At 47.1% G+C, this 26,017-nt stretch overlaps 1 protein-coding gene across 3 annotated transcripts in view; it reads left to right on the top strand.

Moving 5' to 3' along the window:
- The window catches only part of utrn (utrophin), a 110,192-nt gene that overhangs the window by 35,494 nt on the left and 48,681 nt on the right, over positions 1–26,017 (top strand). For 2 of the 3 annotated variants that reach the window (XM_018730242.2, XM_018730239.2), the window contains exons 33-54: positions 106–261; positions 377–547; positions 643–822; positions 1,152–1,280; positions 1,377–1,547; positions 1,950–2,117; positions 2,545–2,679; positions 2,930–3,058; positions 3,167–3,343; positions 3,912–4,084; positions 4,299–4,449; positions 4,541–4,716; positions 4,906–5,041; positions 5,304–5,453; positions 5,585–5,731; positions 5,828–5,929; positions 6,057–6,135; positions 6,447–6,661; positions 6,897–7,014; positions 7,693–7,898; positions 8,564–8,718; positions 9,488–9,677. In XM_018730242.2, coding sequence (XP_018585758.1) covers positions 106–261; positions 377–547; positions 643–822; positions 1,152–1,280; positions 1,377–1,547; positions 1,950–2,117; positions 2,545–2,679; positions 2,930–3,058; positions 3,167–3,343; positions 3,912–4,084; positions 4,299–4,449; positions 4,541–4,716; positions 4,906–5,041; positions 5,304–5,453; positions 5,585–5,731; positions 5,828–5,929; positions 6,057–6,135; positions 6,447–6,661; positions 6,897–7,014; positions 7,693–7,898; positions 8,564–8,718; positions 9,488–9,677 — 3,414 coding nt within the window. Of the gene's footprint in view, positions 1–105; positions 262–376; positions 548–642; positions 823–1,151; positions 1,281–1,376; positions 1,548–1,949; positions 2,118–2,544; positions 2,680–2,929; positions 3,059–3,166; positions 3,344–3,911; positions 4,085–4,298; positions 4,450–4,540; positions 4,717–4,905; positions 5,042–5,303; positions 5,454–5,584; positions 5,732–5,827; positions 5,930–6,056; positions 6,136–6,446; positions 6,662–6,896; positions 7,015–7,692; positions 7,899–8,563; positions 8,719–9,487; positions 9,678–12,226; positions 12,347–26,017 lie in introns of all 3 variants that reach the window. The other variant, XM_018730238.2, reaches the window with a different exon arrangement.

Below are 26,017 nucleotides of genomic sequence, written 5' to 3'. Positions count from 1 at the left end.
CGGGAAATGTAGTTTGCCAGACATTTATCCTCGTCAAAATATGGTCCTGTGTTTGGAGGACTTTGTACTCCCTGAACTTGTCTGACCACCATCCCTCTGCCCCAGAAACTATACAAGATTCTGAGTGAGGTGAAGCTCGAGGTGGAGACGGTCATTAAAACAGGCCGGCAGATCGTACAGAAGCAGCAGACCGAGAACCCCAGAAGTATGGATGAGCAGCTCACTGCCCTTAAACTGCTCTACAATGACTTGGGTGCTCAGGTAAACCCTACCTCTGCTTCATCAGGCCTCACCTCCTGTACTGCCTCTGCAAGAACAGCGCTTCCATATACAGTGAAACCTGGTGATCCCTGAATGCCTTCTGCACTGGTCCCAGGTGACAGAGGGGAAACAGGATCTGGAGAAGGCACTGTCTCTGTCCCAGAAGCTGCAAAAGGATGGCACTGCCCTGCAGGCCTGGCTGGGAGCCACTGAGGCCGTGCTCCAGCAAAAGAATACCTCGGGGGACATGCCAGCAGACATCGATGCTGAGGTGGCCTGGGCGCATGTGAGTCAGCACTGGGTGACAGGGGTGTTTAGGGCCAGGGGTTGGCTGAGTCCTCAGAAAACACCCTCTTTTGTTGTTTTTATTCCTCTGCACAGGGCCTGCTGAAAGAGCTGGAGCGAAGGGAGGCGGAGCTCCATGCAGTGACTGAGTTCAGTGCTGCCCTGCAGGCCTTGGTCGAGAGCAGTGAGGCACAACTTGAAGAGCGCCTGTGTAAGCTGAACAGCAGCTGGGCTCGGGTTCGAACCTGGGCAGAAGATTGGCTGAGCAGTGTGCTGGTGAGTCTGTCTAGTCTTTGACTCTTGAATATCCATCTGGGTGCAAGATGAGGGGTCTGCAGTGGCTCAGGGGTTTGTGAAAAGGCCTTTGAAAAAAGAAAGCTAAACCTCAACATACTGCTCAACAATTCTGATCTGCTTTGGCTCTCAATCAACCTGTGGGTTGTTTACAATTTTTGGCTCGGGTGTTATATTTGCCCTCTTGGGCTGGGTTCAGAGTGTGCTGCTGTTAATGAGGGATTGCTGATTTGTGTACTGAACCAAGTTTCTCTTTCTGCCTGGTCCTCGTCATTAACTCCTTGCCTGTAATATTTGATGGCCCACTACAGAACCATCAGAACGAGGTGGAGATATTTGACGAGAATCTTGCCCACATAAGCACCTGGCTATACCAAACAGAGATCCACCTGGATGAGACAGAGAAGCTACCTGCTAATGAGAAAGAGGAGATAGTTAAGGTGAGGAGCAGAGAAGGAGGGTGACGGTCTCTTACCTTCAATGCTGGTGGACTGGGACCAGCTGAGTGTGGTTCTGATTCTTGCCTCCCCACCCAGAACCTGCTGGCAGAACTTGAGGACATCAGCCTACGAGTGGATAGTGTCAGGGACCAGGCTGTTATCCTCATGAGCAGCCGTGGCCCAGCTTGCAGGGATGTGGTGGAACCTAAACTGGCTGAACTTAACCGCAACTTCGATAAGGTTTCACAACACATTAAAGCCACCAAGGTGAGTGTCAGTCTAGCTGCAGTGGTTTGTGCTGCCATTCAAGTTGTCCAGTACTAATGCTATTTATGAACTCAGCACCAGGACAATCAAATTGGTGATGCTATAGAAATGGGAGCTGTAATACAAAAGGTAAAGCAGAGAATTTTTAATGCTTTTCATAGTCTGGTTCAAGTAATGTGTCCTCCAACAGTAACCTTTATTTTTGCACTTAATTTTTTTATTCTTAAAAATCAGTCCTATTGTAAAAATGTTATTGAGCAGTCTTAGTTTTATATAAAGAACAACTTGCAGAGCTGATGAATGTATGAGTTTGTTTTTTCAAACTCATTCATTGGCAAATCTTCATCACATCAACACCTGTTTGCAGCTGTGCCACCATCTAGCCCGTATTGTACTTTACAGGCGTCCGCAACCCTTGCGCAAGCAATGCCTGACCCTCTGCAACTGCAAATAACAGGATCTCTGACTGGAAGAGAGCTTCACCAGTTCCAGGCTGAGCTGGCAGCCTCTCTTGATGCCGTTGACCCCCAGTGCAGCCATATCCGCTTGATTGCCCAGGATGATGACAAGGTGATGCCTAGTATTGGGTGGAAAAGAGGGTTGATGGTGCCGCTGAGTTGTCCGTGATATGAACATGTGGAGTACTGCAGAGGTGGATTTGTACTTTGTCCAGCACCACAGGAGGTGGCATGGTGGACCAGGACCTGGGCAGTACTTCGAATGTGACCTTTCCACTGGCTGTTTTCTAGAGCCAGTGCTGCATTCTTTGATGTTGATCACTTTTACCCACATAATGGAACAAAGGGACAAAGAGTACGACTTTGACTTGTGTCAGTGAAACTTTGCTATCAGTGTTATGAACCATTTTATTTGCAAAGCTTTTACCAAGAAGGGCCCCTGAAGGTTCTGTTCCGACACACTCAGTTTAGCAATGTTAGTGCCATTTCTAGAAAACCTCTTCAGGTCATCGTGTTCTCTGTGCTTCATTCCTCTGCAGATGGATGAGGAGAAAGCTCGAGTGGAGGAGGTGTTGCAAAAGGGCGACTTGGTCCTCCCTCAGATGACTGGTGAGGGCAAAGATGAGTTACGAAGGAAGCTGCTTTTGCTGCAGACGCGGTACAGTGCGCTTCGGGTAAGCTAAGCTGCTATCACTAGCCCAGTGGTAACAAACCGCTGCACAGTTGTCTTGAAATACACTAATCAGCTAGATCACCCTTGAGGTACTGTGAAGAAATTATCTGTTCCCTTTGGAAGTTGAAAGTTGTTGTGAACACAGTGGTTTCAATAAGTGACTGTAGACCTCACTGTGTAGAACACCAGACCGCACCTGAAGGGTGTTGGTTCATTTGTGTTAACTGCTGCTTGGTGATCTGCTGTTCTAGGAGCTCAGGGCTCTTAAAACACAGCAAATGGAGCCTATGTACCAGGATGCCTCCTCCCACAGCTGGATAGAGCTCTCTCAGGGATCATCTTCGGGGCTGCTGGGAGTGTCCATGGAGAAGGCTGGGCTGGTGAGTTTATGTGATGGACACTTGTGTGCACTTGACACGTTCATAATTCATATCCATACACACTTAGACATGGTAACCCCAACACTCTCACATTGTCTGGCCCTGCAGGCAGATGATGTAGTAGAGAAGCCAATGGAGAAGAGCCTGTTGCTTACACCCTCTGACTACCTACTGGACATCAACAAGGCACTACTTGCCATGGCTGACGTTGAGCTGCTGCTCAATGCTTCTGAGCTCTGCAGTGGCCTGTACGAGGACTTCTCCGCCCAAGAGGATGCACTAAAGGTGGAGCAAGGAGATGCTGCCAGTGGGGTTGATCTGTTCATTGTGCACTGGTCCTGACTGAGCTGTGCGAGAGCAACGTGTCACCCGCCCAGCTAGTCATCGTGGTGGTGGAAGCATGATACGTAAAGCATCACCATGCTTGAATTCCCTCTGCCCCTCTCATTCCAGACTGTCACACCTCAGTGTGTGACACACCTGTACATCCTAGCAAATGTCTTCTTTTTATATCTGATGTAAAAGGATTGAAGGGATGAAAACCTGCAGGACCTTGTGCTTGTGCATCAGTCTTCTGCATTGCCTTGTCCCAGAAAGATTAGTTTCTTATGTTTATGAAGCCAGGCTGAGAGCAGTTGTAGTTTATAAGTTTGGAGACCTTTCACTGATAGACTAAGCATAGCCACATGAGTATGTTTAAGAACTTTTAATAATTTTCCCATTAGTTTGCTTCTACCACGTCTGGTGGGGAAATTTTTATGGATGCAAAGGTTTAAATGACTTCTACAGCAATGCAAACAGTGTCCTCCTAATGCACTTCTAACCATAGCAAGTTGCGACCCCTCTCTTCCAGAACATCAAGGATGGCTTGGAGAAGCTGGGGGATCAGGTGACAACACTACATGAACGACAGCCTGATGTGGTCCGCGAGGCTTCGCGTACTGATGTGGTTCAAATTGGGGATGCACTTACGCAGCTGAACGCAGAGTGGGACCGCCTCAACAGGATGTTCAACGACCGCAAGGGGTCAGTGTATTCAGCAGGACAACTCTTAGACCATTTGAACTGATATGTCCCTTAAATCCAGCTGCCTATTGTGAGACAATGCTGCGTTTGAGCTCTGATCCAGCACCTCCTCACTCTTTAAGTGTAGTTGTAGGACCCTATGTTAAAGTTGCTTCATTGAAGTTGACTATGCAACGATGAATATTACGATGATGACAGTTGTACTGTTCCATAGGTGTTTTGACCAAGCTGTGGAGGAGTGGCGCAGGTTCCACTGTGACCTAAGTGACCTGGGTCAGTGGCTCAGCGAGGCAGAGCGTGCCTTAGGTGATGCCAGAGGCCCTGACAGCACCCTGAACCTGGATAAGGCACAGGAACAACAGGAGGTGAGGGTTATACACTGTGTGTATGTTTTTCTGTCTGTCTGTGTTCTTGCATCTGCTTTCCCATCGGTGATGCACTGTGCACCTCCTGCAGGAGCTCGAGGAGGGTCTGCTCAGCCACCAGCCTGTGCTTTCCCTACTCACCCAGATGGGGGAGAGCATCGTAGGGCAGCTTTCGGCCCCAGGCAGCAGTTTGCTGGAGGAGAAGCTGCAGGGGCTGAACCAGCGCTGGAATGCCATCCAGAGAGAGGTCCAAGAACGTCACCACAGGTGAGCCATGTTCTATCAAAGTCAGAATGAGTTTTATTGACCAAGTGTGCTGATGCACATAAGGAATTTTCTGTGTTTCTAGGTGGCTTGAGTATTTACAGACAAATCTATATGGGTTCTATATGGGTTGTTGGTAAAAGTACCTAAAAGATCAACGGTAAGATGACCTTTTCCTCTGCCCATCCCAAGGTTGATGGGAGGGGACCCCAACCTTGCAGAATTTGCTGGACGCCTGAAGGAGCTGGAGCTATGGCTGGAGCAGGCAGGCTGTGCTGTGGGGTCCCTGCCACCATCTGCAAGTGACAAAAACCTGAAGGAGCTGAAGGTAAGGAGCCTCTATACCTTTTTCTGTTACTGTGGGTATCTTCTGCCCTTGTTTGTCTGAGAGGGGCATGGTTAAGGTCACGGTGGACCCCTTCATTGTTCCCTCTTGAGCAATGCAACATCCTTAGGTCTGCCCTATTGGAAAGGGATGGGTTTGTGTTCATATCTCAGGGGAGGAGGTGTTGAGCTCATTTAGATCACGGTGTCTGTTAATATGATGCCTGCTGAAGTGCTAAGACTATTGTGGTGTCTCACTTCTGTAGGCCTTAGCTGAGGAGATGGATGCTAAGAATCAGCAACTCAGCTGGTTGAATAAAAACGGACCCCAGATGCTGTCTACTCGGAACCTCACTAGTCAGGAGAGGGAGCAGCACGTGGGCAGGCTGAGAGCCATCAACATGGAGTGGAGCCACGTATGAGTACACACACAATCACACATGAATACAGACAGATGTGGCATACAGCCATACAGTCAGGTGTTTCTTGGTTGCCATAGTGCTATGATAGGGACTCTTTGTTCTCTTTGCTTCCTCTAATACTCCAGGTGACCAGGAACCTGCTGGACAAGGTGGGAGAGGTAGAGGCAGACCTTCAGGGCCACGCCCATTTCCAGGACAAGTTGAGTCGCCTGAGCGACTGGCTGCATATCACCCAGCAGACCCTCAGCCTCAGGAGCCCAGAAGAGAACCAGGTTGGCATTAGCACACACACAAACAAGAAGTTGTCTTGTTCTGGATCAGAAGTAACTCCCAAATGGCTGTGTCCATGTGCCTTTTCCTTGGCCCAGTTACTGGAAGTGTCCATGCAGGAGCGCAAACGGCAGCTGGAGGAACTACTCTCGCGCTCTATCCAGATGCAGAAGAGGCAGCAGCTCCTCCCTCAGGAGAAGGTTGTCATCTTTTGTTCATTTCTGACATTATCTTTAAACAGTGTGGCTTAGACACTTGCATGGAGGTGTGACCTTGAGTTTGCTGAGGATGGTTTAATCATGCCCACTGTCCCCTCTCCAACTGCAGAACAAGGTGGAGCAGCTAGCAGCAGACTGGAAGATGCTGGACTTGAGGGTCAGGGAGATGGGGCAGCAGCCGCTGTCAGGTAGGGTAGAAGAACTGGTAAGGTTGTGGGAATAGCAGTGATACTACTGTCACACTACAGGAAGAGACCTTAACATAAGCTTACAAAGCAAACAGAAAGCACATGGTTTGTATGGTTATTGGCAGCTTTTAGGATTTTGTATCCGTATTTATTTTGTAAAAATGACAGACTGACCTGTACAGAAATGCCGGCTTTTTTCGGGTGTCTTTCATCTATGTCAACCATGCAGATATTTGCCCTTGTGGGCTGGTGGGAGCAAAGGGGAGGTAGTGTCAGCCAACAGATGTCTATTTTTCCCTGTGTTTTTCCAGCTGCAGTGCCCTCAACAGTCCACGTGTCCAGCCTGAGGAGCGCGGAGCCCCTCCATCAGGCAACCCGCAGTCACCAGCGCGTAGTCCCAACTGACCTCAACGAAACAGCCACCGAGCTTGGTGATTGGCTGGTGCTCATTGACCAGATGCTGAAGTCCAACATTGTTACCGTGGGAGACTTGGAAGAAATCCGGACAACTATCAGCCGTCTGGAGGTACTCTTTAGCCTCACTCCAACCAGCTAACCCAGACCTTTGTGAATCTGAACATGTGAATTTACTGGCTTTTTGTTAACCACTAAAGCCTCGCAGCTCTGTAAAGTCTACTGACTGACCAGAAAAAATGATTGTTGAGATTCTTGTTCGAGAGATGATTGTTCAAAATGGCGGATGTCAACAAGGTTGCTGCTTCAGTTCTGTAGCTCTTCTGACTGAGTTTTGATGTTGGTAGGTGACCAAGGGAGACCTGGAACAGAGACATCCTCAGCTGGAGGATATCTTCACCCTGGCCCAAAACATTAAGAATAAGACGTCCAATCTGGATGTCCGCACATCCATCACAGAGAAGTGTAAGGGTTGGGCTGGTTGGGAGTATTGATAGGGTATTTAATCATCCATTATACATTTATCTGCAGAATAAATTTACATTTATTAATTTATCTGATGCTTTTCCTCCAAAGTGACTTACGGTATTAAGGTTACAATTATTGACCCATTTATACAGCTAGGTAATTGTACTAGAGCAATTTAAGGTAAGCGCCTTGCTCAAGGGTACTACAGTGGGAGGTGGGGATCAAACCTGTGACCTTTAGGTCCAAAGGCAGGAGCTCTAACTACTGGGTGTTCAAAAAAAAAAAAAAAAAAAATCCTGTGTTTTATGCACCTTCTCGAGCGATGAACATCGGTGCATCAAGTGGAAAGTAACAAAGTAGGTTTACTTAGGAATTACATGTCTGCAGTCATGTCTCTTTCTCTTTATGTAATGCACAAATTGTATTTTTGCTGAGATGTATGTCACTTTGGAGAAAAGCATCTGCTAAATGAATAAATGTAAATGTAAACATAAATACCATCCTGAAGGGGTACTACAGCCAGAGGTGGGAATCAAACCCTGCGACCTTTAGGTCCAAAGGCAGTAGCTATAACGCTACCAGCTGTCCCATAAATAAATATTTGACAGAATAAACAGGATAAACTGTATAATTCAACTGAGTGAGGGCTTTGTCCATGCATTCCTGTTTCTCCAGTGGAGAAGGTGCGCAGCCAGTGGGATAGCACACAGCACGGTGTGGAGGCCCGCCTTCATCAGCTTGATCGCCTGATCACAGATAGCATCCAGTGGGAAGAGAGGAGGAGGGAGACGAAGGCCCTGATCGGGCAGAATGAGAGCCGTCTACACAACCTCATGCAGCAATCTTGGGACCCTCTGACCAAGCAGCTGAACGACAACAAAGTGAGAGCACCGGTGTGGGAAGGACCTTGTCCTCAGGCTTGTGCTCTTAGGCCAAATGTACACTATCTAGTGTTGTTATGTTAAAAACATAATGGAAATTACTCTGTTTTGCTTCATTTTCTTGGCAATAGAGTTGGAAGATTTTACAAAATTTATACTATGTGGGCCCATGCTGCACTGCTAGTCTCAGAGCAGTTGGCTGTATAAATCCATTACCTCCTTGCAGTTTAATGTACCCTGATGAGCTTTGAAGCTGGAAATGAGTCACCCCTGAGCATTGTGGCTCACCATTGGACCAGTTGCAAATGAACCGCTGCACTTTAGAGCCTGGGGACCTCAATTAATGGTGACACTTAAATCGCTTTGGTTAATGAGGGATAATAAAATGTGTGGCTACACACGTGAAGGCTTACATTTAGCATGGAGAATCAGGACCCCACACTCTTGGTGGCTCATCTTTGGCCAGTTCCTTGTGCCACCTGCAGGTGGCGTTCTAGTCCCACTGACTGAACTGTCTGACAATTCTCAGGCCTGGCACTAATGGTCATTTTGATTCCTCTCTCCAGTTGTACTAATGCACTTAATGGCTTCGCAACTGTTCAAAATCTAACTGTAAAAACTGACACTTGGGTTCTGGGTGGGGCTGATGCATATGCATCTTACAGGGGTTCCTAAATGATCTGAGCAAAGGCCAGGCAGTCGTGGCGTCCTTCAGCGAGCTCTCTGGACGGCTACTGCGTGACTATGCCACCGACGACACCAGGAGGGTGAAGGAGGTTGCAGACATGCACAGCAAGTCCTGGAGTTCTCTCCAAAGCAGGTAGCATGGCCATGGTCACTGCACTTGAGTTTTACATTCACTGGAAGGGCAGGTGTGACCCTGGGGGAACCTTACTCAGGCCAGACACCCCTCGACCCCCCCCCCCCCCCCATCTCCTATGCCCATGTGGACAATGCAGTGCCTGTTCAGAGCAAAAGGAGAACATTTTTTGTTTAACCTGAACCAAACTGGACCTGCGCAGAGTACCCCAGTCGCACACCATGCATGTCACTCCCTGTCTGTTCCTCTCTCACAAACATACTTGGGCTCAGAGCTCCGTCTGGAGGTCAGACATGTAACAGCAGCAGTTGTTTGATGAATGTCAGTGTGTTTGTGCTCAGGTGACATCCTGGCTTGACTTAGGCTGAAACTCACTGATCTTTTCTGGACAAAGGTGACAGGGTGCAGAGAAGGTACTCTTTAGCTGGCTGCCAGCCTGCATCTGGATGGTTAAAGCAAGGAGCCCTGGTGGGGGGGCAAAGCTTGGGGTTGAGGAGGTGTACAGCCAGAGGCTTGAGTCAGCATGGTCCAGAGTTACAGGCTGAGGAGATGTGGGCAAAAACACTGCTCTCTGAACTGAGCCACTGTTCACAGCCCCCATCCATTTTATATGACCACCCCTTTTCCATATAATAGCATGTAGTAAATATGCTCAAAAAATAATTTTCTCTAACTACATACATGTTATGCTTATTGCTTATTTAACCTTAAGTACTTATTCTACAGCGTCTTCATATTTGCAAATATAACTATTTGAATACATCCCCAGGACCAGTGATCGTCAGGTAGTTCTTGAGGCAGATCTGAAGGAGTTGCAGGCCTCCCTCAAGGAGCTGGAGGGCTTCCTCAAGTGGCTACAGGAGGCAGAGACTACGGTCAATGTACTTGCTGATGCCTCTCAGAGGCAGGACCTCTCCCAGGACTCCTCCTCCATAAAAGAGCTGAGAGGCCAGCTGGAGGTAAGCCCCACCCCTGCGGCCATGACGATTTGCAGCTGCAGCCACTGAGTGCACTGCTTTTCTTTTTGTTTTGTTGCTGCAGTAGATGAAACTGAGGTGTTTTTTGAAAAACTTGATCAGCATCAGGCTTTTTTATGTTGCATTAATGCCTTTTCTTGGGGGCTGTCCAGAACAACGAGTTTGTCCTTTCAGGATTCATTTTTCAGCACATATTTTGAGGATTTAATTTTTTCATGAAAAGGACTCTCAACGTAAACAAACCGGCTCTTATAAATACAACTGAGACTTTGATTTTGGGTGTCTTTTATAAGTCATTTTCTTGTAACGCCAACTAACTTTACTGGTAACTTACGATCAATAAAAAGTTAATACAGTTTTCTCTACATTAGCAGGTTTCATTCTGTTAAAATCTCATGTAGCTGTGGTAAACAAAAATATTTTAAGACTTTTTCAAGTTGGGGTTCAAGACTTTTACAAAGGGGCTTCAAATACTCACTGTCTCAGTTGGGATCCTTGTTGCTTATGGTGGGCAGCCTTGAAGATGAAGGCCTCACCTCAAGAAGCATCATGGCAGCTGTCACTGTCCCCTGGGTTGTTCTCCATTTGAAGTCATCTGCATTGGAGATGGCAGGGCAGGTGTCGCTTAGCATCTATTTAATCTTTCAGAAAACTGCATCTTTTTCTCCAAAAATAACAGCATTCTAACCTTAGAGAGGGGAATTGGGATCTGTTGTAACCCCGACTGACCTTGAAAGAGCCTCAATAGATCTGTATGACAGTGGATGAGATGTTCAGGGAGCAGGTGATGGCTCATGAGCGTGTCCCTGGTCCTGCTTTCTTCTCCTGTCAGATGAAGGTCTTATAGTTAAAGTTGTGCCAGTAGATGCTGCCTTTGCTGTTTTGTCCCCAGCTGACACAGTCAGCAGTGGGGCAACAATGGCGTGATCCCGGTGTGTTTAAAGATGTTTTTGTGAGACATGCAAGTAGGACAGTTGTCTTATGTGTCATATGTTTGTGTTTCTCACTTGTTGCAAATATGCTGCAACAATGCAAAGGTCACAATGATCTACAGCAATGTGTGTTAGCGGGATTGTTCTGTGAACGTGCGTATATGCCCATGACTGGCTTGGGTCTACGTGTAGCTGTGTCCTGGTATCATTGCTGGCATTGTCTTAGCAACGTTCCTGGCATCTCTACTGTGTGCTGGGCAAATGGACAGCGACGCAGCCAACTGAACGGCTGAATTCCAGCCAGCGGTCTGTGATTGATCATCTGCACTTAGCACCGGAGGGAAATTACTATGACGCAGGAGCACTGATGGGAGGGGCCTCTGTTCTCCAACTCTTTGATTTATATGGTAATTTCCATGTGTCCTGAAAGGCACGCTGACTTACCTTTCCTTCCTGGAGGGCGGGATGGACAGCAAGCTGGCAGGTTTCAGAAAGGGGGGGGTGTCTTGCGGTGTTCAGCGTATCAGCTGTCCCAATACGTCATTGCAGCTGTAGAAAAAGTCAGCCTTGTGGTGATACAGCAGAGCAACTCGAAACCATGACCTCTTCAGTATAAACAGACATAAGACAGTTGGTTTTTACTAATGTTCCAGAGGTCATGTGAGGTAAAGTTGCCGAGTTGTGTGTGTTCATGTATTTAATGCAACTGCAATTCTGGAGGTGGGGAAGTGCCATGAGTGTTTAACAGGACCATCCAAGGTCCTTGTTGACAGTCTTGCACATATCTGTGCTGTCTGCATCAGTGTTTTGCCACAGCGCAGCTTTTTTGGTTGCTTCCTACATGGCACTAGATGGCAAACCCCCTCTGAACCTCTTGCTCATCCTCCCTCAGCCTCCCCCCTCCTGCTCGGCCTCTCTCTCTCTCTCCTTTTTTTCTTCTCTGTCTCTCTCTCTCTCTCTCTCTCTCCCTCTCCAGCGCTCACTCTTTATCGCTTTCCAATTGTGTTGGAGCACCAGCGAGTCCTGGGTTCTTGAGCAGAGACCTCCTCTCGTCAACGCCAAGCGCTGCCCCCTCCCTCTCTGTCGCTGACTCCACTGGGGGGTGCTGTGCGGTCATTGGGGTGCTGAGTGTTGGCACAGTGCTGCGCTGCTCCTGTGGGAAGGCTCCGTTTCCCTCTTTCTTCTGCATCTCGGCGTTGATGTCTGCTGCTCTCTTAATCTCCGGATCTCCCACCTGCGTCCAAGACTCGCTCTCACCCAGAAGTCCTCTTCTTCCTCTATCTTCGTCTGTTTGCTGCTGCTCTCTGGTCTTCTCCTCCCCTGCCTCTTGAACCCACCTGGCGACCTCTGACCCAAAGCAGGAGAGTGTGGGGGCTGGTGTGTGTGTGTATGTGTCTGCGTGTGTTTGCGTGTGTCATATTTTCTCTCTGTTTGTAGTCTCTTAGTGTGTGTATTTGTAGTGAGCGGGTGGAGTGGAAGGGGTTGTGAGGGTGGAGCAAGTAGGGCGGGAGCATGCTCTGTGCGGGAGGAGTTACACTCCGGCCACGTGGATAAGCAGGGCTCTCCCGCTGCGCCATGCGAATCCTGCGCTCCCTCCAGAAGTCGGGCAGGCTGGGCGTCATGGCCGTGGTGCGGAGCTCCCTCCAGAAAGTGGTGGTCTTCCTGCACCGGCTGCAGAGGATGGCCATCTCATCGCCCCGCTACCAGAAGCTCTACAAGGTCAGTGTCCTTGCGGCTCTGGAGTTCCACCACAGGAGCCGGGAGTGCTGTGTGAACGGAGGTGCAGATTTTTGTGTTTCGTGTTCATGTTCCAGCACTGATTTGGAGTCCATTGTTGATGTTCTGGTCCTGAACTCTTACTGACGTAACAGTTTGAGATCTGAACTTGTTTCACTGCTCTGTGACCGTGTGTGCTGGTGTTACAGGTTTCCTTCTAGCGTTTCCCGTGTTTGAATGAGTTTTCCCTGTTTCGATGAAACGTGTGCTCTGTGTTTGCACTGTGTTGTTCCTGAAGGACTCGTCCTCATTTACTCAGTGCAGCAGGAGGATTACGGTTCTAGCACTTGAAACACTTGAGACAAGTGATCCTGTACTTCCATGATTAGCTTTTGTGAGGGAGAGAGCTTTGGCATGAGGGCATGTGGATACACTGCATGTGGATTTGGATCTGTGCATGTTGGCTTAGAATTTAGCATTTCTGTGAATGTGTCATTTGGCCATTGCAGACATGGTGACAGGAGGAATGTCCTGAGAGGTAGGAACTCCTTGCTTGAGGGACAGCTCCAGATGGACCGTCTGCTCTGGTCAGGTGTTTTAATCGACCCAGGGTACCCATCAGCAAACAGTTGAGCTCCATTAGCGTTTTGCCTTCCATGCCTGGTGTCGTGGGATCCTGTCACTATTGTTTGAGAGATCCTGAATTAAATTCAAAACCCTGGTTACTGTGTGCAAATGCATCAATAGAACTGCTCCCAGCTCTTTACAAGACTTAATCAACTGCTACACCCCAGCCAGGCCCCTTCGCTCATCTTCTTCTGCTCACTTGGTGGTCCCGCGCACGAAAGGTAAAGCTCGGAGGTTCTTGGTTCTGGGTCCGTTATGGTGGAATGACCTTCCCCTGTCACTCAGAACTGTGGAAACTCTGTCTGTTTTCAAGAAGGGTCTGAAAATTCACCTTTTCCAGATCCACTTCGCCCAAGATCTCTCCAGCTCATTTACGGTGTAACTGTTCTTGCATCGTAACTCCATAAGCATCCCCAGATACAACCTTTATTCAGCCACTACTCTGGCATTGTACTTGCTCATTTGTGTATCTTATAATATTTTAAAAAAAAAAAAAAAATTGGTGGGAGGGTATCGGGATTTGTCTATCCTGTGTCTTATGCACCTACTCGAACGATGAACCTCGGTGCAGCAAGTGGTAGGTAACAAACTAGGTTTGCTTGAGACTTTCATGTCTGTAGCTATGTCTCCTTCTCTTGATGTAATGCATAGATTGTACTTTTGCTGAGATGTACATCGCTTTGTACAAAGCGTCTGCTAAATGAATAAATGTAAATGTAAATCCCCCCCACATCTAACAAAACCAGAAGTCGTACAGGGATTATACATAGCAGTTATGAATGACTGAATACAAAAATGACTTTGGAAATATTTAATATCTGCAACTTTAGTACAAAACCTTTTTTGCCCATGTTAGTGTTAAACTTTGTCTTTATAGACACTTTAAATATCAAAACTTTACTGGGAGGTTTTCATTCAGTGATCATTTGGGGTCTGTAGCTGATCTTGACTCCTTTCTCTCTTGCTCCTGATGTTTGACCAGTTACTGTTAATTACTTAGATTTCTAATTACCTTTAAGCTTTAAATATTTATTAGTTAAAAAATGAAGAATATGTGCTGTGAGATCAGAGCATTGCTGTCATGTTTGCATATTATCGTCTCTGGACTGTCCTGAATTGCGTTCTTTTCCTGACTTGCTGGCTTTCTCTCTCCCTCTTGCACTATCATCGCATTACTTGTGTAAATGTGCCTAATTCTCACCAGTGATCTCCTGCTTCTCACCTCTCTCAGGAGTTACAAAGTGGAAGTGCAAATTACTTCTGAGATTTCCTAATGACAGCTACTTCTCAGTGCCAGAGAAGTGATGATGGCTGCAGCGGCAGGTGGTGTCGTGGTTCAAGGTGCCATCTTGCACTCAGAGGACCCAGGTTTGAATCCACATTACTGCTGCACTACGTTGCAACTGGAACAAGGTGCTTACCTTGAATTGGTAAAGTAAGAATTGTCTGTGTAAGTAGCTTAGTGTACAAAGAGTGGCTTTCGAGAAAAGTGTCAAATAAGTAATAATAGTAAGTAATAATAATGATTGATTGGATGTACTTATCTCCCAGTCTTTAGTTCCCTGGAGTAATGTCCCTTTCCAGCCATATGTTAGCCACGTAGACAGATTGTCTGAGAGTTATAAAAGTAAGAGTGAACGTGTAAGATAGCAGTTAGGGTGGGGTGGAGGTGTCTGCAACCGTCAGTGATGCTCGGACATGTACACTGCTGCAGTCAACACTGCTCTGTGATCACTGCACTTGGGGGCCCTGAGACTCAGAAGTGTAGCTGTGCGATCAGCGACAGGACGCTTTGAAGGGCCAAAAGCAGTAAGAACCTAATTGCATAAAAGTAACAACGGAGGAAGAGCTGTTGAGGCCAGAAAAGGGAGGAGTGTGAAAGGGTGTGTTGTGGGGGGGTTCAGTTACCACAGCGCCCTTGTGTAGAATCACTGAAGGGGACACCAGCTGAGCATCTGGTTTCAAAAGAGCCTGTCTGGTTCCTTTTATTAATTTAATACGTAATTAGAGTGGAGGACAGATACATTTCTCCCTGCTAACTGTCACTGCTGTTCTTTATCACCGATGTTTGTTCATCTGATTCAAAAACAACTCGTTTAAAAGATGTCCACATATGTATATCCCTCCTTAGAGACTGGGACTGGGAGATGCTGTAGACAGCATTTAATAGACAACACACACACACGCATTTTCAGAACTGCCTGTCCCATATGGGGTTGCGGGGAACCGGAGCCTACCCAGTAACACAGGGCGTAGGGCCAGAGGGGGAGGGGACACACCCAGGACGGGACGCCAGTCCGTCACAAGGCACCCCAAGCGGGACTCGAACCCCAGACCCACCGGGGAGCAGGACTGTGGTCCAACCCACTACGCCACCGCACCCCCCCCCTTTAATAGACAATATAAAGGCATTTAATAGTATGAAAGGTCCTGTGATTCCCTGGTCTCCAGTCCAGCTCATATTTGTCATCAGAGCATATTTTCCCAAATTAAACCAGTTAAATGGTAACACAACAGGAAAGAGACCCTCAAAGAATACCCCATCACCTACCTCCTGATACCACCTGAGTGCAGCAGTTCGACGGGGAAGGACAACGAATGTGGCAGGAGGGGTTCAGGGAGACAGCACGATGATTACATTATGTCACAGGCTCAAAATAAAACTTCCTTAAAAAAAAAAAAAGTTTAATCCGTATGTCAGAGCGAGCTGCTGGGGGCGTGGCTAATTACAATGCCACATTTTGGAGAAAAGTGGGATTGTGATAGACAAGCACTTTGGGATGTTCACCCCAGGCTTTGCAGAAACCAGAAACGGATAGACCCTCAATCCCAGGTGCAGGAGTTATGCTTGTTCTGCTTGCCCAGGCAGGATCACATGCTGGTTTGTGGCCAGTTCGTGGTCTGAAGGATGTTTCTTTCTACATGAAACTGTGTGATTGGTTTCAAAGGCACCTGGACAAAGATCAGACTGCAGGTCTTGATGAAAGACCTAAATACAAGTTCACTGACACGTCCAGCCTGGTGAAACACTCTTAGACCTGATGTAACATGTTGTAATAAATCACTATTTAAACCCACTGTCATTGTCACAGTATATGTCTGTCCCTGGTCCAAAGAGTGGGCCAGTACTCAAAGACTGGGATACTGGCCAAGGCTTTCTGCATGACCAACGTGTTGTTCATATCTAAATAGTTATATTTCAAGCTGAGTTATTCAGCAGCTGTTGACGTAGTGTTTCAAGCTGTTACCTTGTACACAGAGGACCTGTGTTTTGAATCCCAGCTCCTCCTGTAGTACCCTTGATCAAGGTACTTTACTTTGAACTGATATTAAGTAGCTTAGTGTACAATCCTAACATCTTCTGTCAGTTTGGACAGAGGAGGCAGATAAACAAATACTGTATATCTATAGTGATCCAAAAGTGTGTGTGTAGGGGTTCAAAATAAAAGCTTGCCAGTCTTTGGTTTTCCCCAGTGTAGTCAAATCTCTTCAGTCCCTCAGAACTGCTGAATCTCCCACAGCGTTCAAAAAGGGTTTCAAACCCATCTCTTTCAGTCATTTCTCTCCTGATCTCCTGACAGCTACATAAACGAGTCAAACCCCATGTGTGATAATTTTCTATGTATTTGCCATTTGAGCATCACTTCTATAGGCAGCTACTTGAGAGATATGAACCAGCAACATATTATCACATAAATTAAAGTTCAATTTAGTTAAATAAGCTTTTCATTAATAATCCTGTTTGTCTTTTGATGCACTTCTTTACTATCTGAAGAAAGCATCTGATGACACAATAAATGCATTTATTGTGTCATGTAATGTTTAGCGATTCCTAAATACAACTCATGTCCACTAAGGTAATGGTGAAGCACTGTGCTGCAGATTCACCTTTAATATAAATGGCTAAAGTTTGTTGTTCTGACTGTAGACCACCTTGTTCTTAGTGCTGCTTGACAAAAATGAAGAGGAGGCCAAATTCCTGATCTCATGGGTGAAACAAAGAAAAGCTTTTATGTGTTCATAATAAAAAGAAATCAGGTTTTGTAATTGCGGAGAGATTAAACGAGAGCCGCCTCAGCGAGATCCGGATCCTCAGCGGACGTAGTGCTTCTCGTCAGGGCTGTAAAAGGATCAATATGGTGTTATGAGCTCATGTCTGCTTCTTGGAAGGCTTAGGAACCTTGTCATGGTAAAGTTCCCCCTTTCCCTCTGTTTGGAGCATTCAGGGGAGACACTGGGGTAGGTGGACTCTGCTGCCACCTGCCAGTGAAGAATCAGGTAGTCGATGCTTTAGGAACAACAGTTAGATCCCACACCTCATCCTGAATGACCTTTTTCCTTAAGTAAGGCAGCATTTTTTGGTACAGCCTGACACATTTGCGTTTAAACCACTTTTAATTCTTGAGTGACATGTTCTTGGGGCAAATGCTGATCTGGGCCAATGATGGCTCAGGAAATAAACGAGGCAGGAGAGTGATTTTGGATGTCACCCTGTTCACTCTGGACACCAAACTCAAGCTTTTTCATGACTCTGTTTCCCATCTCCAGGCCATTTTTTGATTCCTTCTCCCAGTGCTGCTGCAGACAGAATTGTGTGTTTGTTGATGTGTGTTCAACCCCCGAATGGGAGGATGGATGCCTGATGCTGAAGTCTTCCTCACAACACAGGGACCTGGTGGTTAATTTGGAGCTGTGGCAATGTGACTAGATGTGGTTGATCCGAGGGCAGGCTTTGACCTCGCACCCACACGGAGGAGAAAAAAACTACATTTCTCTTCTGTTGACAGTGTACGTGTACTTTGGGAGGAATTTGAATGTTTTACCCTAAGGAATAAAACGTTTTCCAAGGTGTGACCGGATATTTGCCATATACGTATTTTTGGACCATTATCAGGTATTTCACATACATTAATCTTCCATACCGGTGCCCCCTCACCTCCACTGCACATTTCGGCTGTTGATCGTGGGCTGCTCTGTCTCCATGGGAACGGACTGCCCACAGTATGAGTCGATGGGTTTCTAGCAAAGTGTGTAAGGTCCAGTCCGGTTCAGAAGAGCTGCAGGGCTGGATCAGCATGTACCGCCTTCATTAAAAACAGTAATTATGAGAGGAATGTAGAAAATTCATAGCGTTTCTCCATCAGGCATATTTAACTTCCATCGGCAACGTCCCGGCCCGTGTGCTGCTGCACACCGAAGGTCCCTCCTCCGCGCAAGTGCAGGATTGTCAAACGTCTTAATAATAGTAACTGGAGCAAACGATCCGCCTTCGCGCTTCTTCACGTCTCTGAATATGTCCTGTTTGTGTTTTTTCACACTCCTCTCCATCTGTCGCACTGAACGACAGCTGTTGACAGACCTGCTCGCTGAGGGCTGCTGTTCCTGGACTCTGTCCCCCCTCCCCCGGCTTGTACCAGGAGGCAGCCTGGAGGAGGAGGCTGAGAGGAGGTGGGATCTCTACCCAGTTACCTGTACAGCCTGTCTGTTGAACTCACTTGTCATTTAATTTGACTTAATATAGCTGTGATAATGACCAAAACGAGTACGATTCTTTTGGGAGCTACTCTTTCCATCCAGAAGCATTGGTTCTTTCCTCTCCCCTCCCCTAGTGATTCTTCAACACCTTTTTTCTGCATTTGGACCCCAGTTCACTCATGTGGAAATGAAAAGCCTTGCAGAGTTCTTCTGCACAGAGATTTACAAAGTGGTGACAATTGGCACTCATTGCATGCACAGCTCTTACATTACGTTTAGCCCATGGTTTTAAATGTCAGTGCTGATGCTGTTGCATACTGATTGACAGAACAACTGACAAAGTGCCACATCACCTCGTCTTCCTCTTAGTTGGTCTCACTCACCTGGGCACACAAAGCCCGATGGAAGCACCCGGACATCAGAGATTTCAAAGGTCACTTGTTCCCAGCTGACCTTTTGGGATTTCTCTATTATTTTTGTAGCTCTGAAAAAAGTTTACTTTAGCAATTATTTTAAGGGTTTATTGGAGAATAAATCATGACTGTGCTATACCTTTGAGCCAGTTGCTAGAACCGAATTTGCTAAGTAAAATGGGTTCATACTGCAGGGAATGTGCAACACTAGAATAAAGCATAGTCTAATCTTTTCCAGCCAAACGTAAACATCTTCTGTGTCTGTTTGTTTTTGTGTGTTTGCTCCCTCCGGCTTCGCAGAAGTGCCACAGGAGTCTTTGTGGATCACTGAGCCGCAGTGGACAGCTTAGGTGGAGCGGCTGTAGAGCCTGTCAGTCGTGTTGAAATAAGGGGATTACGTGCTCATCGCTTATGTAACGTCAAAGTGGAGGGCCTTTGCTCTCACAGCAGACCCCCGAACCCCGCAAATGGAGGCACTGTTAGCCAGGATCCGGGGCTGCAAGGCAGAGGAGTGTCCTTGTTTTGTAGCATGTTGTGGGGCACAGATGAGTGTGTCAAATTAAAGCACAGCAGTGTTTATATTAATATCATCCATGTTTGTTTTTTTGTAGTGCCCCCCGGCTTCCTTTATTGCCTTCCTGTGGGGACCACGTTGCTTCGCTCTTAAGAAGTGCTGGAGTGCCAGCATGGCCCTCTCGCTCCTCCCATACTCCTCTTGTACTCGTGTGTGGTGCAACATCGTTATAATCACATTGCTGCTGGAGATTAAGTTCTTATGGGGATGAAGTTGAACATTAAAAAGACGCCTAATCAATTTAGCTTTGAAATCTGTTTTAACACTGTGGTTCACGGTCTGAGACAAACCTATCAGCATTCCTGTGCTGTTGGTGGTGTTTCACGCTGCTTTGGCGGGATTAATCCCGTGAATGGTTAAACGCATCTTGTTTGCTGATGTCGCTGTGAATGACGGCTGGTTTGTGTCGATGTCTTGCAGCGTCTTTCTTTGCATTAATTTATTTTTAAGCTGGAAATGTTTGTTTGCTTTGCATTCATAATTAGGTGCTCGGTGTCTCCGAGGGGAGGATGTACAGAAGGGGATGACAAACTCCACTGTGGTTTTAAGGTTTGTGATTGGAACTGGTTCACTAGAACACCCAACTAGACACAAGCTTGGCAATTTAGATTTTAAAACTACATACGCTGGTTCCCATTGTTACAAAGAGGAGTTTCAGATTTTTAAAGATGCAAACATTTCCAGTATTTATTTTAATAGGATTTTTAATCTTTTTTTTTTTTTTTTGTCTATAGCGGAGGGAGCCTAACTGGTGTTGATATTCTGAGCAGACAGATGGCAGTTAAGAGCATCAAAATAGAATAGGGTTGTGAGACCTTGATTCAACTCACTTATACAATGTTTGCAGCTTGTGTTTGGTGTCCCTTGGTGTTGGTGAGCAATAATAGGATGAGGAGAATGGTTACGTCATGGGAATGGGAGCTGAACCAGTTTGCGTACCAAAAAGAAACATTTTTGTACCTGGATAACGTAAAGAGCAATGATGAAAACTGGGGTCACCTGTGTTTCTGTTCATCAGAAAGCTGTGCTCATGCCATCACCTCCCTACAGGGTGGACACTGCACTATTCAGTCGTTGAACTTTCTTTGTTGGTCTTCTCACTGCTGGTTTTGGAATCATCACTGAGATGTAATCACCGTCCCGACAGCGTTGCTCCTTCCTGGTCCTCAGAAAGTGCTCCCAAATCTGCAGGGCCCATGCTTTTTGCTGATGAATCACAGAGCTGTTTTCAGAACACCTGGTGATTGAGTGTCAGCGGGATGCGTGGTTGCATCAATCAAATGGGGGATTAGGGATTCCCTGGGGGCAGGTTCTTCACATACTGGTATGGACTGGAGAACTGCAGTAGTTTTGCAGAATGTCAGTGCATCTTTTTTTTTTTTTTTTTAAAAGTTTTTCTATGTATAAAATTAGATGGTCTGTACTGAACAGTAAAGACATGAAGATACTGTATTTGTCTGATTACTAGTTTGATTTTTTAACCAATTGTAGGGAGTTTCTAATCCCACTGTGTTAGTAGTGAAGTGTAGGTGAAGGCCTTCATTAGTACAAGTGTAGAGGAGTGTGTCAGGTGGTAGATGCTGGGTCGCAGCTAGAATGATTAATTTCTTGTTTGTATTTACACTCGAGCGTGGAACTCTACGTGTCTGTGCCATGCTGTGCCGGAGCCTGGTTGACATTTCACATTTCATCCTTGCCTCCCAATATACAAACGTTTGGGTCGATCTCCGCCTTCCCCCCTATGTCCCATGGTGAAATCCCAGGAGCAGCACATCAGCAGCAAAGGCTGCACATTTGTCATGATTTATAATTATTCAATCACCATTGTCCAGTCTTAGCAATTGCATCTTTATGGAGAATTTGAATTCAACACAGCAGTGAGGGCCACAAGAGTTTTCCACCAGGGTGGGAACAGAAGACGGTACAAAATTAGAAACAGGCAGTAGTTCTTGCTATTGTTGTCTTGAGTTGTCTTGACTGACCACACTATCGGGCGTCGAATCGACTCCGCTGGTCACAGCACGCTTCCCATTCCTCTCTGGATCGCGCCTTCCTCATCCACGTAGCTCCAAACGTTTTTCTTATGTCGTCAATCCATCGTTTTGGAGGCCTTCCGAGTGGCCTTTTCCGCTCACGCGGATACCACTCGACAATTGCGCGAGTCCACCGATTGTCGGTGAACCGAGCAACGTGTCCGGCCCATCTCAACTTTTGCTTCTCGTACTCGTTGATGACGTCCCTCACGCCGGATTTCTCTCTGATCGTCTCACTCCGGATATGTTCTCTTAGTGATATTCCCAGCATAGATCTCTCCATCGCCCTTTGAGCAGTTACCAACCTTTGCTCTTCTCTCTTCGTGGTGGCCCAAGTTTCACTGCCGTATAACATTGCAGGTAAAACTGTGCCATTGAAGAGGTTCGCGCGGGTGGTCTTATCCAACTTTCCTTTGAGCACATCCTTGATGGAGTTGAACGCTTTCCATCCGGCCCTTATTCTCCGCGAGATTTCCTTCTCCATGTCTCGACGCATATTTACTTCTTGTCCAAGGTAGACGTATTCCTCCACCTCCTCTATTTCATCGCCTTGAACCACTATTCGGCCCCTTGTTGCGTAATCTGACCGCATGAACTTGGTCTTCATGCGGTTCATTTTGAGGCCTACTCTCGAGCTTCTGATGTCTAGCTCGGTTAGCATGGTCTGAAGTAGATCTGTGGTTTCAGCGACGAGGACGATATCGTCGGCGAAACGGAGGTGAGTCAGTAGCTCGCCGTTGATGTTTACGCCGCCCTTCCAGTCGATGTCTCTGAAGATCTGCTCGAGACATGTGGTGAAGAGCTTCGGAGAGATGGTGTCTCCTTGTTTGACGCCCTTCTCGACTGGTATTCTAATCGGCGACGACAGCAGAGCGATGTCGGTAGTACATCCGGAATTCGCCTCCCGTAGGAGTTCGATGTATTGCGCCTCGACTCCTTGCATCTCCAACGACTTTAGCACTGCGTTGATCTCGACGCTGTCGAAGGCCTTCTCGTAGTCCACGAACGCGACGCATAGTGGCAGCCTGTACTCTTTCGCTCGCTCCAGCAATTGGGTCAGAGTGAAGATGTGATCCATCGTGCTGTAAGTTCTTCGGAAGCCTGCTTGTTCCCTTGGTTGTTGTCCATCCAAGTGTTCTGATAATCGTGTTAGGATTATCTTCGTGAACAGCTTGTAGATGTGGGACAAGAGGCATGTGGGACGATAGTTCTTCAGGTCTTCTCTATCTCCCTTCTTATACAGCAGGATGGTTCTCGACTCTTTCCACTGCGATGGTATCTTGCACGTGTTCAGATAGTGACTGAACCGTTCGGCGAGGATTTTCCAGAGCTGTTCTCCGCCCAACTTCAACATTTCAGATGTTATGCCATCTTTCCCCGGTGCTTTTTCCCTCTTCATCAAATTGACGGCCCTTTCAACCTCACTTACGAGAATGGGGGGCACATTCTCCTTCCTTTGAAGTGACGGTGGTGGTTCAATCTTCACAGCAGATTTGAAAAGCTTAGTGTAAAAGTCTTTACAGATCTTTACCACCTCGCCTCTTTCATCGGCTGTAGCACCATCCGAGTTCTTCAGCTTCGTCACTTCCGATTTATAGAGTGCCATCCCCCTTTCACATTTCTTGAGGCTCTTCCTTTCCTCGGCGGCCTTCAGGAGCTTTTCCATCCGGTATTTTTCGAAGTCTCTCTTCAGCTGCAGTCGTATCACCCTGCTGAGAATGGAATATTCAAGGTGATCTTCCTCTTCATGTTCTTTCTCTTCTCGAGAAGTTTTTTGGTTTCTTCCGAGATTCTTCCCTTCTGCTCCCTTGGGCCCGCCTCCTTTGCCTCCCTCAAGCATTCCTTCAGTTTCTCGATCAGTGAGTCATAATCATCGTCAATTCCGTCAATTCGGCACCAGGATTTCCTCTCCATCGCTTCCTGCAGTCGCTTTCCATCGTAGACCTTCACACGTTCTTCCCTCGACGTCAGATGCAGTGTCTTCTTCTCCTTTGTCCTGTCGATGACGATCTTGGCCCTGAGCAGGCGGTGATCGCTGCCGGTGTTGAATGGCGTTACGACAGAGACGTCTTGCAGAATGCGCCGCTTGTCGACCAGGATGTAGTCGATCTCATTGCGATGTGCAGCGTTAGGGGCTATCCAGGTCCATCTTTTCTCGCTGTTCTTCTTGAACAGGCTGTTCCCGATGTAGATTTTTCTCGCCTCTGCCATAGTGACCAAACGTTCCCCTCTTTCATTTCTTTCTCCAGTTCCAAACTTTCCAACATACCTTTCACCTTGCCTCCCTTTTCCGACCTTTGCATTGAAGTCTCCCATCACGACGGTGTAAGTGGATTTCCGAGCTAGCATCATGTCTAGCTGGCGATAGAACTCTTCCACTTCATCGTCGTCGCTGGCACTGGTGGGAGCGTAGGTCTGGGTGATTTTAAGGGTGGCCTTTCCCGAGAGGTTCACGTTGAGCACTCCGATACGCGATGACACAAAATGGCATGAGGCGATCTTCGTAGTCCATTCTTTGCTTATGATGAACCCGACACCCCCAACTGATCTGCTGCCATCCGCTTTTCCTAGTCTTACAGCGCATCCATCTTCCCACCTCGCACACAGACCCAACACGTCGCATCTGATCTTCATCTTCTCCTCCATCAGGTGGTTCAATCCGTTCCCCCTTGCCAAAGACCTGCAGTTGTAGGTGCAAATGGCAAGGTTAGTCCTGTTCCGCGGCGGCTTCTTGGAACCTGAGATTCTTAGCGGCCTCTCGTCGCTCGGATGGCGTACCGCCGCCGTGGCACGGTCCGATTGACGTGCAGGGTACTGAGGCCCATTTCTTCGTGCTGTTTTAGCCAGAAGATGACGCCACCCCGCTGGCTAGGCGGGCAGGCCATTGCACCTCTTCAGTTTAGCTAGCTTCCAGCCTCTACAGGATGGACCATACGCCCGCTTCTGCTAAGGCGATCCACCTGCATGACCGATAGTCCGGTACCAATGCGGCATGGTTGAACCTGCCAGGATATACAGAGTATATCCAACCGCCATAGCTACCAGACAGCCATTGCCACTGTTGCGCCACTTTGAGGCACTGAAGCCGGGTTTGCAACAGTCTTGCTATTGCATGACTAGGTGTGGTACTGTTTCACAGTGCTGAGACCCTGTACTTCCACCTTCTCTGGTGTGGATTTTTACTGCTCCGCCTCCACTTTCTGCCCTTATTTCTCATTTCTTTTCCTCGGAGGTCAGAGGCTCCTGCTAAGTTCCAATGACTCTGGTCCCTAAGCTGTAGGCAAAGTGCTCCAACACACACCAAAAATTGAACAAACCATGATGCCCGCTGTCTGTAATGTCCCTGGTACTATGGTTTTTGAAATTATTATTTTCTAACGCGTTTGGCATTAGCACATTTATTGTCCTGGATTTGATTCTGCCTCCTACTGTAGCACCTTAGGTCAGTGTTCTTACCCTGAGTTGATACAGTAAAAAATATCTTGCTATGTAAATGGGCACATTATTCTATAGTTGTTTATCCAACACTGTAAATCCCCTTTAGGTGTTGGCTAAATAAAGGTTACTGATGTTTTCTATTCATATTGTTCACTGTTTCATTCCTCAGCAAATAAGTCCCATTTTTGCTGCATGCTATGACAAAACTAGATCCTGAACTGCCATACCAGCTGTGGGTCATGAATTAAACACACTGTACCAAGCGCTGACTGGACTGTGTCCTGGGGACTGATCAGGTGTCTCTCCAAGTCCTCCTATCCATCGCAGGCCTTGTATAAAAATTCTGTGTCCGGTTTCCTCACTTTATTGCTCGTTCTCGTCAAATGGATCATGTGCTGCATTGCTCTAGTGGTGAGAATGAGTCTCTATTGTAGTCTCTGACTGCAGTGGTGTCACTCTGACAGTGCTGGGGTCACCCCCACCAGGTGATGTCCACACAACCCCCCAGTGGCTTTCCAAGAGATGCCGTCACACTGGGTCATTCTGCACTCTTACTCTGTAGATTGGTGGATTGCGAGATGGATAAAGAGATTAAAAAGTAATGGAAGGGTGAGTGATAGTTTGACAGTACATTATATGCAAATTAGGGGCATAAATATGGATTCTGGAAGTGACCCTGAATGACTGCTGCTCATACCAGCATTTCAGTTTTTATTTAATCTTTTTCTAAGGGTGAAGCAGGATTTGCCAGTACCTCAGAGGGTATCAGGGATGAATATGACTTCTTTGCTGCCAGCTGTCTGTCAGGTGGAGTAGACTGGTGCTGGGGTCCTGCCCCTGTTGCTCTGCTGGGGGTCTCAGTTCTTCACTGTCTTCTAGCATGATCGATGATCATCAGAACGGCCATGGTCCAGGTTTTAACCAACCCTGAAAATGTAATTTTTTTTTTTTTTGGGACAGGTTTAGGCATTCAAACCTGTGTGTGTGTGCGTGTGTGTGTGTCTCTGCAATGACAGGTATGCTATGCACACCCAGTGCCCATAGAACATGTTGTCCTACTGCTGTGTGCCCTGTCAGTCATTTGTCTAGATGCCCCCTGCTGGTAACTTTTGGC

This window comes from Scleropages formosus, chromosome 1, assembly GCF_900964775.1.
Source record: "Scleropages formosus chromosome 1, fSclFor1.1, whole genome shotgun sequence".
NCBI classification, from domain to species: domain Eukaryota; kingdom Metazoa; phylum Chordata; class Actinopteri; order Osteoglossiformes; family Osteoglossidae; genus Scleropages; species Scleropages formosus.
This window is presented reverse-complemented; position numbering and strand designations above follow the sequence as displayed.